Here is a 14,995-nt window from a genome sequence, read left to right on the forward strand (position 1 = left end):
TGATATGGCATCATGATGCTTTCTTCATCTCATTTGCAGCCCATACACAAAGCAGCTCAACATTTCTTTAGCTGTTCCATTTTTAAAACAGTGCTTTCCCTCTTCTCCTGACCTAGTTTCCATTTGCTTCACCGATGGTGGGGTTGATGATCTGCTCAGGTCCTATTGGCCACTTTAGAATGCTGCAAGAATGCCTCTCCCTTCCAATCTCTGGCCACTTTTGCTTGGGCTGCAGGAAAGACTAGATAGCTGGCTTCCACAGACTGATTGGCCCAAATAATGTCTCCAAAATGCTTGCCTGATCTAACATGGACCTATGTTCAAGAATTTAGCAATTTGTTTGAGAGCTAGACCTGTGTTGTATAGCTTAATATTCCATTGCTTCCATTCTCAGAATCTCACATGTGTAAGGTATGGGAGACAGGAGACAGGAGAAGTTCTGTCCACTGCTTGGGAGATTCCCCTTGCCCAGTCCCTCCCAAGAAGAACCCCAGGAGAGCTGTGATGCAGCCCTGCTCCATCAGATCATTAGGGGTAGGAAGTGAAAGCCGAGCTCTACTTTTATCATCATGTTGGTTATCTCAACATAGCAATCCAAATTGAGCACTGAGAGACAGGATCCCATGAGGGGAAAGGAAGAAAAGCTGTGCCTTGCAGGTTCTTATGCTGTCATGGGTTGCTTGGCAGACTATCGATATTAAAATATTGTTGAATCATAGTATTTCTAGTTGGAATGTTGTTTCCATAAAACAGTTTTTCACTCATAGGTAATGTTTTAAATGAACTATTTTTAGAATCTGTTCTTTTAAAATAATTAGTACCAGAGGAAGTACACATTGCAAACTCAGGTGCCAGCCATCAGCACTGTCTTTTTAGGTAAAGGTAAAGGTTCCCCTGCACATGTGTGCTAGTCGTTTCTGACTCTAGGGGCCGGTGTTCATCTCCATTTCAAAGCCGAAGAGCCAGCGCTTGTCTGAGGACATCTCCGTGGTCATGTGGCCGGCATGACTAGATGCCAAAGGCGCATGGAACACTGTTACCTTCCCACTGTATTGGTCCCTATTTTTCTACTTGCATTTTTACGTGCTTTCGAACTGCTAGGTTGGCAGAAGCTGGGACGAGTAACAGGCGCTCACTCTGTTACGCGACACTTGGGATTCAACCCGCCAAACTGCCGACCTTCTGATCGACAAGCTCAGCATCCTAACCCACTAAGCCACCACGTCCCTGTCTTTTTAAGAGTACCTAAAATAGACCTTTAGCTGTTCTTTGAGTAGCTGCAGTTTAGAACTTTGTTCATATGCTTAAAAAAAGGCAGGGAGAGGCAGGGGGGAAACCCAGTAAAATGAAAAGTATTCATTGGAGAACTATAGATGAAATGGAGAACATTGAGAGGACTCAAGGTGCAAGGGGTGGTGGTGCAATAAGGTCCATCCAACATCCCCAAATTGCTTACATAAACAGAAGTGTGGAATGTCCTGGATTATGTAACTAGAACTGTCATGAGTTGAAGCCTGGTTTTTAACATAAAATTCTGTATTTTCTCTTTCTCCACTTTTAAAAGGGAGGTCCAATCCAGAACAGAAAATCCAAACGTTGCCTGGAGTTGCAAGAAAACAGCGACAATGAATTTGGATTCCAACTGGTTCTCCAGAAATGTTCCGGCCAGCACTGGTCTATAACAAACATCCTGAAAAGCTTGCCAACATAGACTTTTGAGTGGGAGAGCAGATCTTCTCATTACTCTTCTTGCTACTGTGTAGCGAAAGTTTGCAACCTGCGGTTTCCCTCCTTCTTTAATTTTTGTGTGAGTGTGTGAATGTCCGCTTGAGGGCTGAGAACAGACACTTTTGTTTCATAATGGCATTTCCATGTGATTTATAGATTGATTCTGAATGGCAGGTGATGGTAGAATATGTTAAAGTATTTTGCAATGTACATAGGGGAAAAATGGAAAATATTTATAATTCAGACAATAAAATTTTATTGAATAAAAACACAGCAGTCTCTTTGTTTATTTAACTTGGTAAGCCAGCTTCAGAGTAGTCTGTGTACTTAACAGGATATCCTCTTTGCCTCTTCTTTTACTTTTTCATAAGAGCATTTAGAATTTTAGAAAATGTCCTTTAGTCACTGTTTACTTTAAGTATTTCTCCATTTGTTGTCTCTTCCTTTTAAGTACAATTTACCAATATTAGTGCAACATTCGTGGGAACTTTTAAACCAGTACAAAAACACACAAAGTTCCCGCATCAATTCTGTAGATTCATTAAGGGAAAAGGAAGAATCTTTTAGCATTCATAGAGTTTCAGTTATGTACTGAGCGTATAACTTATCTGATTTTAAAAAATACATTTGACTAATGACAAGTCATTTCCTTTTACTTAAAAGTCTTATATTAATTACTAGAACTTTCATAGCACTCAAGAGACTAACTTTACCCAAAGCATGGATTTGCCTTCTAGTTCTTAGTGTTAGGAGCGGTTTCCACAGAGAAATAATTATGCTAAAACTGTAACTTGAAATACAAAATGTAAAGTAGGAACATTTTATATCCTTTTTCTGTAGGCAGAGAATGAAGTAATATAGTTATAAGTGTCTAAATAATGTAGCAGAACACCATCCTTTTATATTAAAGTATGATACAATTCTACACAAGCCTATTTTGAAGTAAATCAAATCAATTTAATAGATAAGTGTGCTAAGATTGCTAATCTATTTGTTTAAAAAATAGTTTTATTCAAAATAAACCATAAAGGAACAAATTGCATCAGTAGTCTTATTCTAATTTCTATTCATTTCTCTCCCTAAGTCATTCTTGCATCTTTTTCTTAAAACTTTTGTATTTTTTGTAGCTGTCCCCAATATTACGTTTATAAATTTGTGAACAATATTTTCATTTACTCTGGGTTTTTTTAATTACAGTAAATACGTAAGTTCTGTTAAAAGTTTAGTATCTCGTTTGGGTATTTTCTCATGAAAAAATTACAATTTTCCCTTGTCTTCTATTAATCCTTGGCAATTATTTAATCCATTTTTCTCCTGCAACTGCTTTTAAAAGTTTCCCATTGAATACTTGGTTATATTAGATCTATCAAAAAAGGTAAATAGCTTGCATTAGCATTTCAGCACTTTGGAATTGGATCACAGATCACAGGCTTCAAATCTTTTATAAATGGACACATATATAGGTGTTCATTGTATGTTTTATTCTCTTTACATTTAATGTAACTACTTTTATCCCCTGAATTAGTGAAGATTCAATCCACTCACCCAACATCCTCTTTAATGTACTACTAAATCAGAGATGATCACTTCAGTTCTCAAACTGGAACTAAATCACCCAATACTATATAGATATCTGTCTTAATCCTTAAAAAATATTTGGTATGTTGGAGGGTAGAAAAAAGGGTTAGGAATATTCCAGATACATTAATGTTGTTCTTCTCTAAAGCCTGCAGAGTGAGCAAAATAAATAATTCTTCAAACATTGGCTGTCTTTTAATAATTGCAAGCTTATCTCTCTCTCTCTCTCTCTCTCTCTCTCTCTCTCTCTCTCTCTCTCTCTCTCTCTCTCTCTCTCTCTCTCTCTCTCTCGTATCAAGTAGAGCCAATAAGTATTAAAGATTCAGCCTGAGTTCATTTGTTTATTCTGATTCATAGATCAAGTTGTCTGTCTGAAAAATAAAACCCTTAATTTTGAGCTAATTTTCCTACCCCAGCATTGGGGTAAACTCAGCTTTCCTGCCTATCTACACTTCTGCCACCTCTCTTGTTAATTTCACCTTTTGGTCTTCAGCTCCAAGTGACAGTTCAGTTTTAAGAGCCATAAATTGTGCAATCAGCTCCTTCTTATGGAAACTGCAAATCTTTTATTTTCCTAATCAGTTAAAGTGTAGGAAGACAAAACCATCTATGTTTAATGTCCTGTAATTTTGAAGTAAAGGGATATAAATCTTGTTTTTTTAAAATGAAACAATCATTTCTGTTTTATTAAATTGTAGTGCAGGAGGATTTTTCAAAGTTTCTACCAGCTTAGGTGTGTGTTTGTGCTTGTTTATATATATAAAACCAACAAGAAAATATCTTGGCTTCATTAAATTTAGTCCTTCTTTGTCTTGGCAGATGGTGAACCCATTTATCCAGCAAAAAATACTTTCAATCCAAATCAAAATCCAAGCCAAAAATAGCTCTTTTAAATGACCCTCTACAAACTCGTACATTTTTAACTCTTAACTTCTGAATATAATTGTCATTGTCATTTTTTCCCATTTTATTTTAATGTTCTGGATTTTCATAAGTAAGGCATTATTTCTCACCTTATCACACTGCTTTAGAAGTTGCCATCTCAACTACTCATCCATTTCTATTACTAGTAATTTATTTTCTATAGACTCAGTTCTATAGAGATTCTCCAGGATTAATTGAGGTCTTCTTTAGAATCAGTTTAAGGTTTACTCATCTGTTCGTTAACTAAGAGAACATAAAGAAGACTTCTTTGTAAAGTTGTATTTCTTTTGTTATTATTTGTTACTTTTTTCTGGTTCCTGAAAACCATATGGAATCAAGGGACTTCTTTCTCCTTGATAGTTTAAACTATTATGTGAATGGAATCTTGTGGTCTCATTTTACAGTAATTTTTAAAGACTATTTGTAGTCGTGGCCAGCAAAAATTGCATTAACTCAGAGGCAGGATGGAGCTTAGCTTTTAAGCAGCTCTTCTTCTCAGCATCCAGCCCTGCTAGATTAATTGAAGCATCAGTTCTATTCAATAAAATACATTGCCAACACTTTTTAAATGAGCCACAAAATCATGATGCAAATTTCAATCTCAATGTTATTATAAAAACTGTAAAGCTACTACTCAAAATTTAAGTTCTTCTAGGAAGAGTTGAAAATAGCTTATATTCTGTGAAAAATGTATCATCACTAAGTGGACAAAAGATTTGTTGGCATTAATTATGGTAGTTTGAAAAATTTTGTGATTAAAGCAGTGTTCTCTAAGAAAATGAAGATATTTAAAATTCTGAAACTCAGCTCTCAGACAAATGCTATATTCAAAACTAAATTCGTTCCCTGTAATATAAAATCTAGCATTTCCCCCTTTAAACAGGATTTAAAATGACTCAGCGCTTACAGTGCTAAAGCAAAGGCAACATCAACCAATATTTTCTCAAGACTTTTGAATTTGTACAGTTTGTACAACAATGAAAAACATCATACAATTTTACAGTTTTCTGAAGCTAAAAATACAAAAGAGGACAACAAAAATCCAAACAATTAGATAGCAGCTAAGAGCTGTCCACATTTTGGTACTCCAAGTTAATACTGTAGCTTTTCTCAGCATATTTATTATTTAAATTTCTAGAAGTTCCAATTCACTAATGATGCCATTAGACTTCTGCATTTTGTTAAAGAAGATGAAGGAAGTTTTCTGTGAAGAGAAAGAAAAGAATCAGTGCAATGTAGCACAAAATATAATTTGTTAAAGGCAAAGGAGCTAGACAGAGTAAAATGGTATTAAGTCTATTGAAAAGAGAAAGACAACATTGTGAAGAAGTTGGGGCATCATTCTGCCGTGGTTCTCCTTCTTCCTCCAATCCCTAGGCACTATTCTGTGGGTTTTGGATCCTTAGGGGCTCTCCCCTTCCCCTTCCCCCTCCCAAAGCCATAGCCACTCAGCAGGGTCAAGCCATAACTTGTTCCTCCCCATCCTCATCCTCACAGTCTCAAGACATTTGGAAATCACCTTGACAACTTTACTTAGATGACTGAGGACAGCGACTTCTTCAGCTGGATATCATTTTGTCCTACCTCAGCTCAAGCCTTTAAGTAAGAACGATCCTTGACTCTGTTTAGTAAGAAAGATATAGTTTATTAAAGGTCATGCAGAATACAGTAAAGCAAAGCCAGAACTGAAATTCACACACCAAAATGCCTAAGTTTAACTGCCCCCCCACCGCCAAATCAATTCCCACTGCTAGTCTCCCAAGGTCCAATCATATTCAGATGAAATGTTTTGGGAATGGTCTCTTCAACTGTGGGCTGGCTGGTATGCAACTGCATGCCACTCCCAGCTGTCTGACCTTGAAGTTGTGTCTCCAGAGTGAGTAGTGAACTTCCCCCCTCCCATACAGCTCCCTCCCCCCAAAGCTCATGGCAGACTGACATCATCATCATCATCATCATCATCATCATCACAACAACAACAACTCCACCAATGCTACAAAAAACTGTGCTACTTGGAACATCTTACATTTTAAGGAGGTACCTGCTGATACCTAGGATGCTGGCAGCAACCCGTGTCAACCATCAGTGCCACTCAATTTGAATGTTCAGTTGACTGAGGTTCATGTTTAATGAATAAATAATAATGATGATGATAATGATGATGATGATGTTGGAAGGGACCTTGGAGATCATCTAGTCCAACCCCCTGCTCAGACAGGAAACCCTATACCATTTCAGACAAATGGCTGTCCAGTCTCTTCTTAAAAACTTACTTTCTTCACCATTGAATTTCATTTTGTTAGATAGCACCCAATGTTCAAGTCTGTCCAGATCCTTCTGTATCTTAAGCCTATCTTCTGGAGTGTTGGCTATTCCTGCCAGCTTGGTGTTGTCTGCAAATGTGATGAGTTCCCCATCTATCCCCTCATCCAAATTGTTGATGAAGATGTTGAAGAGCACTGGGCCCAGAACAGAGCCCTGGGGTACCCCACTACACATTTCCCTCCATATAGATGCAGTTCCGTTGAGGACCACACGCTGGCCAGTCAGCCAGCTACAAGTCCATCTGATGGTGATGCTGTCTATCCCACATTTTTCTATCTTATCAAGTAGTAAGTTGTGGCTTACTTTATCAAATGCCTTAGTGAAGTCCAAGTAAATTATATCCACAGCATTTTGTCACTTGGTCAAAGAATGCAATAAGATTTGTTGGGCATGATCTGTTTTTGACAAACCTATTTTGGGTTTTGGTAATCACTATGTTTGCCTCTAGGTGTTCACTGATTCATTGTTTGATTATTTTTTCCAGAATCTTCCCAGGTATTGAGGTCAGGTTGATAGGTCTGTAGTTTCCTGGACCCATTTTTTTTCCCTTTTTTGAAGATGGGAACCACATCAGCTCTCTTCCAGTCCTCTGGTAGTTCCCCAGTGCTCCAGGATCTTTGAAAGATATAGTTCAGTGCTTCAGAGATCACATCGGGTCCTGGTGATTTGAACTCATCTAGTGTGGAGAGGTGCTCACTTACCATTTTCTTGCCTATCTTAACTTGTGTTTCTAATCTGTTTTTTATGTTACTGTTTTTGATAGGTTGGACTGTTTTTTCCCTTTGTGTAAAGACTGATACCAAAAATGAATTAAATATTTCTGCTTTCTCTCTGTTGCTTGTCACCTTCTTGCCACTTTCTCCCACTAATGAACCAATCATTTCCTTCACTTTTTTCTTGTTTTTTACATGTTGAAAGAAGCCTTCAATTTATCAGAGAGTTCTTTATGCAGCCATGCTGGTTTCTTTTGAGAGCTGTTGTTTTTCTTCTTCGTTGGTATTGTGCTTAACATTTGAGTCCTTTATGACTGACCCTGTGCTTACTTTTTACATAACCTGTGTGGTGCCTGAGTTCCCCTATTTTCTTATCACCTGTTTGATTAGTGCACTTGGTGTGGCACTCACTATTAAAAGCTTAATTTTGCTTGACAGCTAGGTTGATATTCTTGTCCACACGCACCTCTTTGTTACATGCACTAATAACCCTATAATTTTTAGTTTGCCAGGGACAGGAATGTTCTGTGTCAATTAACTCATTGTCCCTGTTGTTCAGTTTAAATATTTCTCCAGAAAATCTGTGAATTTATTGCCAAGTAACTCAGTTCCTTTCTTTGATGGATGCAAGCCATCTCCTTTGTACACTTTTTCATTGGACCATCTGCAGACATCATGATTAATATAACCAAAGCCTTCCCCTTTACACCACTCCTTTAGCCACATATTGAATTCTGCTATACACTGGTCTTTTCCATTTTGTTCCTTATATACACTAGTAAAACCTCTGAAAAAGTAAGCATAGAGCCTATCCTGCTAAGTTCCTGCCCCAAGCTCTGGAAATCATTCTGCACCAAGAGTACATCTTTGGGGGATAGATCATTAGTGCCAAGATGTACAATAGCATCCACATCACAGTCCTTGCTGGCATCCTTGACTAGCTTAAAAATCCGCTTCTTGTCCCTGCTGGCAGTAGCACCTGGAAGACACCAGACCTCTTTCGAAACCTCTGTATCCTTTCCTAAATTTACCTCCCTTATAACTGAATCACCAGCCAGAAGGTGACTTCACTTTTTGGATGCCTTGCTCTTCTTGCATGACTGATGTGTAATGCCTGATTTGCATTGAGCGAATGCAAAGTGCAGGCATGAGATGGCAGTTGTGACACATTGGCATCTTAACCCAAACCAACAGATAACCTCTCTGAGCATCTTCATGTGGATACGAAAAAGAGGGGGAAGGGGAGAGAACTTAAGGGGCCAGAACCCACACAATAGTGCCTAGAGATCAACTGTTCCCCTCCCAATGATACCAACTAGAACCGGCCTTGGAGGAAGAAGGAGAACCACTGTAGAATAATGCCCCCACCTTCACCTCCTTGTTGTTCCTTAAGCACAAAGATGCATGGATGCTTTCAAACAAAAAGTATGCCAAAATGGCAAAGAAATGTGATTTGGTTTGTTTCCAAAACTGTGTTTATATTCAAGATTGTCAGTAAGTGCTATTTTACATGAAATTAGATTATACATAATAATTAGGAGAAGGAGCCAAATTGTGACATAAACACCTAAACTTCCCTTTTGAAGCCATTCCAAGTTACATTTTTTCATTGCCATTTGTGATTTTCTTTTGGATAGATCAGTTAAACATGGTACGTGATTAAAATCTAGTATATGAAATCTGAATTCACTGTGCCAATTTGAACATATGAGCTACCTACTATATAATTCCAAATTACACTGAAAAACATTTGCAGAGCTGTACACAAACTCCAGACTGTAATAATAATCTCTTGTTCTGGCTCCAAGACAGGCTTAAGGCATCACATTCATTAGCTTCCACTCCCTGGTTTTGAGCTTTTTTTTACTGCAGTTAGCATAACCATATTTTAATGGTAATATAAACAGAAATCCTGCAACATGCAGGAACATTAATTACCAGGATTTTTCTGCTTAAACCAGAAAAAATAATAGGTGACTGCATTATTAATAAATAGCAGATAAAAGGAAGCAGTGTTTGCTAGCAAGATGTTCAGCTAAATTTTATTTCATATTTTAAGAAAGTTATCTCATAAATAGCTGATCAGAGTAATAGAAACAAAATGCTCAAAATTAGACTAAGTCTACAATGTAAAAGCCTTGGTGGAGCAGAGGGCTAATGCCTCCTTAAGTAACACCAGCTGCCTGCAATTAGTGCAGGTTCGCATCCCACCAGGCTCAAGGTTGACTCAGCCTTCCATCCTTCCGAGGTAGGTAAAATGAGGACCCAGATTGTTGGGGGCAATTAAGCTGACTTTGTAATAATGCCGCTTGGGGTGTGTGTGAAAGCTCTAACAAGCAGGCATATACATAGAATGAAGGCTACTACTAAGCTTGTAAGCCGCCCTGAGTCTTCGGAGAAGGGCGGGATATAAATGTAATAAAAATAAATAAATAAAATAAAATAAAAAATAAAAGGGACGCGGTGGCTCAGTGGGTTAGGACACTGAGCTTGTCGATCAGAAGGTCGGCACTTTGGCGGGTCAAATCCCGAGTGCCGCTTAGCAGAGTGAGCGCCTGTTACTCGTCCCAGCTTCTGCCAACCTAGCAGTTTGAAAACACATAAAAATGCAAGTAGAAAAATAGGGACCACTCCAGTGGGAAGGTAACAGTGTTCCATGTCCCTTTGGCATCTAGTCATGCCGGCCACATGACCACGGAGACGTCCTCATACAAGCGCTGGCTCTTCGGCTTTGAAACGGAGATGAGCACCGGCCCCTAGAGTCGGAAATGACTAGCACACATGTGCGGGGGAACCTTTACCTTTACCTTACAATGTAAAATGAATTTCTCTCTCTCTTCCTCTCCTCCTCCTCCTCCTATGCACAGTAGGCAGATGATCTGTGAAGGAATAAAAAATTGTTTGAACAGAGTGTATGTCCTGTTATATATTCAAACAAACAAGTTGTCCTTTTCCTATATGTATTTACAGAAATAAAATATGAATCAGGAAATCACAAAGATATTGCAGTTTTAGGATCACAGAGACACATTTTCTAGCCCGATATCAGTGAATTTGACAGCTGAAATTAATTCATAAGAATGGAGCAGGAACACCCATATTACAACTTGGCTTAACTATCGAGGTTTGTGCAATGTAACATATCACAAATACTAAGATTTTTCCAGGAAATACAGAGAAAAGGAAGGAGGCTTTCTACAAACAACCCATGCTGTAAAAATAAACCCGAAAAGATCCATTAACCACTCTGTTGATTGGGACTTATTGCAACTTATTGCTAGTACTTTACAATTAGCCACAAGCACTTGCCATCTCACTGTGCCTAATGAAACAATTGACCTAGCTATCACTATAAGCCAGAACTGCTGAATGATAATTTGCCAGAATAAGACAACTAAAGTGTTAATTTAAATAATGGTATAAAAGTGGATAATGTGTCTACAACTTTGTGATTTTTGAAAGAAATTTGGTAATAAGAAATAAGCATAATGATTGACTCATAATTTGCTTCTGCTTGAAAGTATTCTTAGTGCCATAAAACTTTCCAATTTTGATGGAACCACCCTAGAGTTGTCCCCTGTGATTATGAAGACAACAAAATAGATCCATTAAAGCATTACTTTTTCTCATTGTGAAGTCAAGCCCCAAAGGAATTTAAATTAGCTCCTAAACTAATTTTTGCTGATGTTTCAACTGATTTCTGAAGCCTTGGAAATGACTGCATGATGCAATCAGGCATCTTCTCATTAAAGAATGATAATGCAATATACAATTTTTTAATTTGGGCACTACACAGTTATGACTCCTGAATTGAAACTATCTGCCTTGACATTTTCAGAGACCAGTGGAATGCAGGAATTGTATATGTTTTACGTTTACGTTTTATTTAATTTGTATACCGCCCTTCTCCCTAGGGACTCAGGGCGGTTCACAGGGCATATAAATAACAATACAATACAATACAAAAGTTAAAACAAAAATTAAATCAGTGCCCAGTTAAAAACAATAATACTATTCTAAAACAACAATTTAAAACCCAACTCCCCCGTCAGGCCAGACCAGCTAATTCAAATAAATGGGTCTTCAGGCCACGACGGAAAGTTCGGAGGTCTGATGCCATCCGGAGCTCCACCGGCAGTTGGTTCCACAAAGCCGGGGCACCCACAGAGAAGGCTCTCCCCCTGGGGGCCGCCAGTCGGCATTCCCTGACCGGAGGCACCCTGAGGAGGCCCTCTCTGTGGGAACGCACAGGGCGGAGGGGAGTTGGCACTAGCCCCAAAGATCACATATGGCACTAGCCCCAAAGATCACAACGTTTTCCAGTTTCAAATAGAAATTCTTTAAAGGAGAAAAATCAGCTTAATCATAAGTGAACAAGTAGGTGATAGAGAATCAAGTCGACTATGAGATAGTTCTGACTAATTAGTTTATTGTTTCTATGCCACTTTTTTACTGCAAAGTAATGCCATTACAGCACAGTCAAAAATAATAGACGAGATGAGATGGAATAGAAATATCTGTTTGAATATGTATCTGTAAGTACATAAAGACATTTGTCTTGTTCTTATTGCTGCATGCTAGTTCCATGTAGTATGTTTTAAGAAATTGATATCATTAGGTAAAGGTAAAGGTTCCCCCACACATGCGTGCTAGTCGTTTCTGACTCTAGGGGCCGGTGCTCATCTCCATTTCAAAGCCGAAGAGCCAGCACTTGTCCTAGGACGTCTCCGTGGTCATGTGGCCGGCATGACTAGACGCCAAAGGCGCACGGAACGCTGTTACCTTCCCACCGTAGTGGTCCCTATTTTTCTACTTGCATTTTTACGTGCTTTCGAACTGCTAGGTTGGCAGAAGAGATATCATTAACTTTTACTAAATTGTTATCTTCCAGATGTCTTTGAGTCTAATTACAGGAAATATACAATCAGACCCTAGATTTAAAATGTGGATCAAATCAAAATTCAGAGTCAGTAGAATATATATATATATATATATATATATATATATATATATATATATATATATATATATGTAGCTCAGGGTTGAATTGTGGAGTGCTTGGTGCTCTCTGATCTCTAAAATTCAGAATCAAATTTTCAAGAGTCCCAGATCTAGGAACAAAACATTAGCTTTGCACTTTCATAGATATTGGGATTAGAGACTGAACCTGCAAAAAATTATTCAAACATCTAAGAGCAAAACTGAAAGACAATAAAGAAATTATTTTTAATATCAGATCATAGAAAATGGAAAAAGTCAAAGCAAGTAGCAACACAAAGCCAGGTGTCAAGACTTGGAAGTGAAACATAATTGGATTAGAGTAGTACTGAATGACAGATTACCAGGGATTAACAAGAGCTAAGGCCAAACATGGAAGCTGAAAAAGTGTTTTAAGAGAAAGTACTTCAAGCCAATTCCATGTCATCAGAAATAAAAAATAACTTGAATTTACCAATTTAATAGCAAACAGGACCCTAGCATCCTACAGAAATTCCAAGACTGTATTAAATGTTGCTGCTAGAGGATAGAACTTTTCTATATAAAGGTAACACCTTCTTTAATGCCAATGTTTTCTTAAATGCAACCCACCCCCCACCCAGGTAGGCTAGGCAAGAATCATCCACCACCACCCTCCCTATGAGTAGAAATTTAAGAATTTCACATTTCCTTTTCAATTCCACATACAAATGTGTGGATTTGCTTTCTGTTTCTTGAAATTGTGGTTAACAAAAAATATTATAATCCTAAAATAACCTTTAATACAATATAATACAGGAATTGGCATTAGAGCTCCAGCCAGATGCACAATGGGTATTTCCCTTACCCAACAAAAAAAGGGGGGGAAAGTCTCTTTAGAGAAAACCCAAAATATGAAGTTTTGCAGTGCCCCATAAAGTGCTGTAATGTCATACAATATCTTACAATTTGTCAGATCTTTATAATGTCTCACAAATGTTCATCTTCCTTTAGACTTTTGTTTAGCCTAATGCCATCTTGCATGAGTGCACACCAGGGAAGGAAAGCGTGTTTGAACTCTGAAATAACATCTAACTCAGTAGAAATGCTTATGAGAGTCTTCCCTATTGTTTCCAGATCCAAATCATTAAAAATTGAAAATAAAAAGGGTATACAAACATCGCCCAAAATAAAAAATTACCAGGCATCTAATAACTGCTTTGACAGAATGAGCAGACACAAAAGATTGATAGCTGTTTTTCAAACAATTTACATCCAGGATCCTGTTTCACTTCTTAGGGCAGTTCTGTCTGGCATAACTACTGTCAGCACGGGTGATTGAAATGGCTCAGCTTCTTAAAAGCTATGTTTCCAAGTATTAAACCCCCTGCCTGAAGCCTCTCGTAAGATCTCACAGCTTGGTTTGCTGGAGATGTCTTTGGCCTTCACACTTCAGCAAGGAGGTTTGCTCTGCTGGTTTGGGATCAATTGGCTTCAAAGCAGATGCTCAGTAGGGGCAAGGCTTTTCCATTTTCTGATAAGCAGATAGAAGGTTATTTGTAAGTCATGGGAGTACAGCCAAAGTGAAGGTAAAGCACAACATGAAACCATCGAATTGACCTCTTCCACAGCATTCCAAAAAACCAAGGCAACAGCCAACTTTCCCTGTAAACTGCAGCTTCCATCTTTTCAAAGTTTAGGGATGTAAGACACTCCTACACTTCTCAGTAATACAACACCAGTGTCCAAAGAAAAAATGTGAACTAGACCATATGTCCTGGTCTAAAAGTACTAGTACTATTGCTGGAAATTTGGTGTGTTTGTCTCTGCATGTTTGTGTGTGTGTGTGTGTGTGTGTGTGTGTGTGTGACTGGGTCTGTGTTTATATGCATGCACATGTGCATCTTTGAGTTAGTATGGTTACTGCATAGACAAGTCCCTGCTGTCTTCCTTGGCAAGTGGTTTTTCAAAAGTGGTTTGCCACAGTGGTCAATATAAAAGGGGGAAAAAATGACATTGCCATAGGTGAATACTATAGGCCGCCCAACCAAGCAGAGGAAATAGATGAACTTTTTGCTAGTCAGTTAACTAAGGTACGTAGGAAGCGCATCACAATAGTAATGGGGGACCTTAATTACCCTGATATCAACTGGGAGACAAATTCTGCACCAAGTAGAAGATCAAACAGATTCCTGACAAACCTAGCAGACAACTTTCTCTCCCAAAAAGTAGAGAAGGGAACTAGGGGATTAGCCATATTGGATTTAATTCTCACTAACAGAGATTAAATGATAGAAAGTGTCGCAGCCACAGGAACCTTGGGGGGAAGTGATCATGCAATATTGGAATTCAACATTCTGGAGGCACAAGCAATAGAACACAGCCAAACTAGAGTCTTGGACTGTAAGAGAGCTAATTTCAATAAACTTAGAGAGAACTTGGGAAGAATTCCATGGATGAGAAACCTAAAAGGGAAAACAACTCAATAAGCTTGGGAAATTTTGAAAAGTGAGATAATAAAGGCCCAGTCTAGCACAATACCAACAAAGAAGAAAAATAACAGCTTTCAAAAGAAACCAGCATGGCTGCATAAAGAACTCTCTGATAAACTGAAAGATAAAAAGGACAAGTATAGAAAGTGGAAAGAGGGGCACATATCAGCAAATAGCCTGAGCCTGCAAAGATGAAGTGAGAGAAGCTAAGGCTCAAAATGAACTAAGGCTTGCGACCAAAGTCAAAAATAACAAAAAAAACTTCTTTCAACATATAAG

At 38.2% G+C, this 14,995-nt stretch overlaps 1 protein-coding gene across 1 annotated transcript in view; it reads left to right on the forward strand.

The window, feature by feature from the left end:
- The window catches only part of GALNT18 (polypeptide N-acetylgalactosaminyltransferase 18), a gene marked incomplete at its 5' end in the record, with an annotated part of 361,412 nt that extends 359,506 nt beyond the window's left edge, over positions 1-1,906 (forward strand). Inside the window, one exon of the mRNA XM_083355851.1 lies at positions 1,565-1,906. Within this exon, the coding sequence (XP_083211977.1) occupies positions 1,565-1,711 (147 nt within the window). The 3' untranslated portion in view covers positions 1,712-1,906. The remainder of the gene's footprint in view (positions 1-1,564) is intronic.
- Between the last annotated feature and the right edge of the window lie 13,089 nt (positions 1,907-14,995).

This window comes from Vipera ursinii (genome assembly GCF_947247035.1).
Source record: "Vipera ursinii genome assembly, chromosome: 1".
Classification (NCBI taxonomy): domain Eukaryota; kingdom Metazoa; phylum Chordata; class Lepidosauria; order Squamata; family Viperidae; genus Vipera; species Vipera ursinii.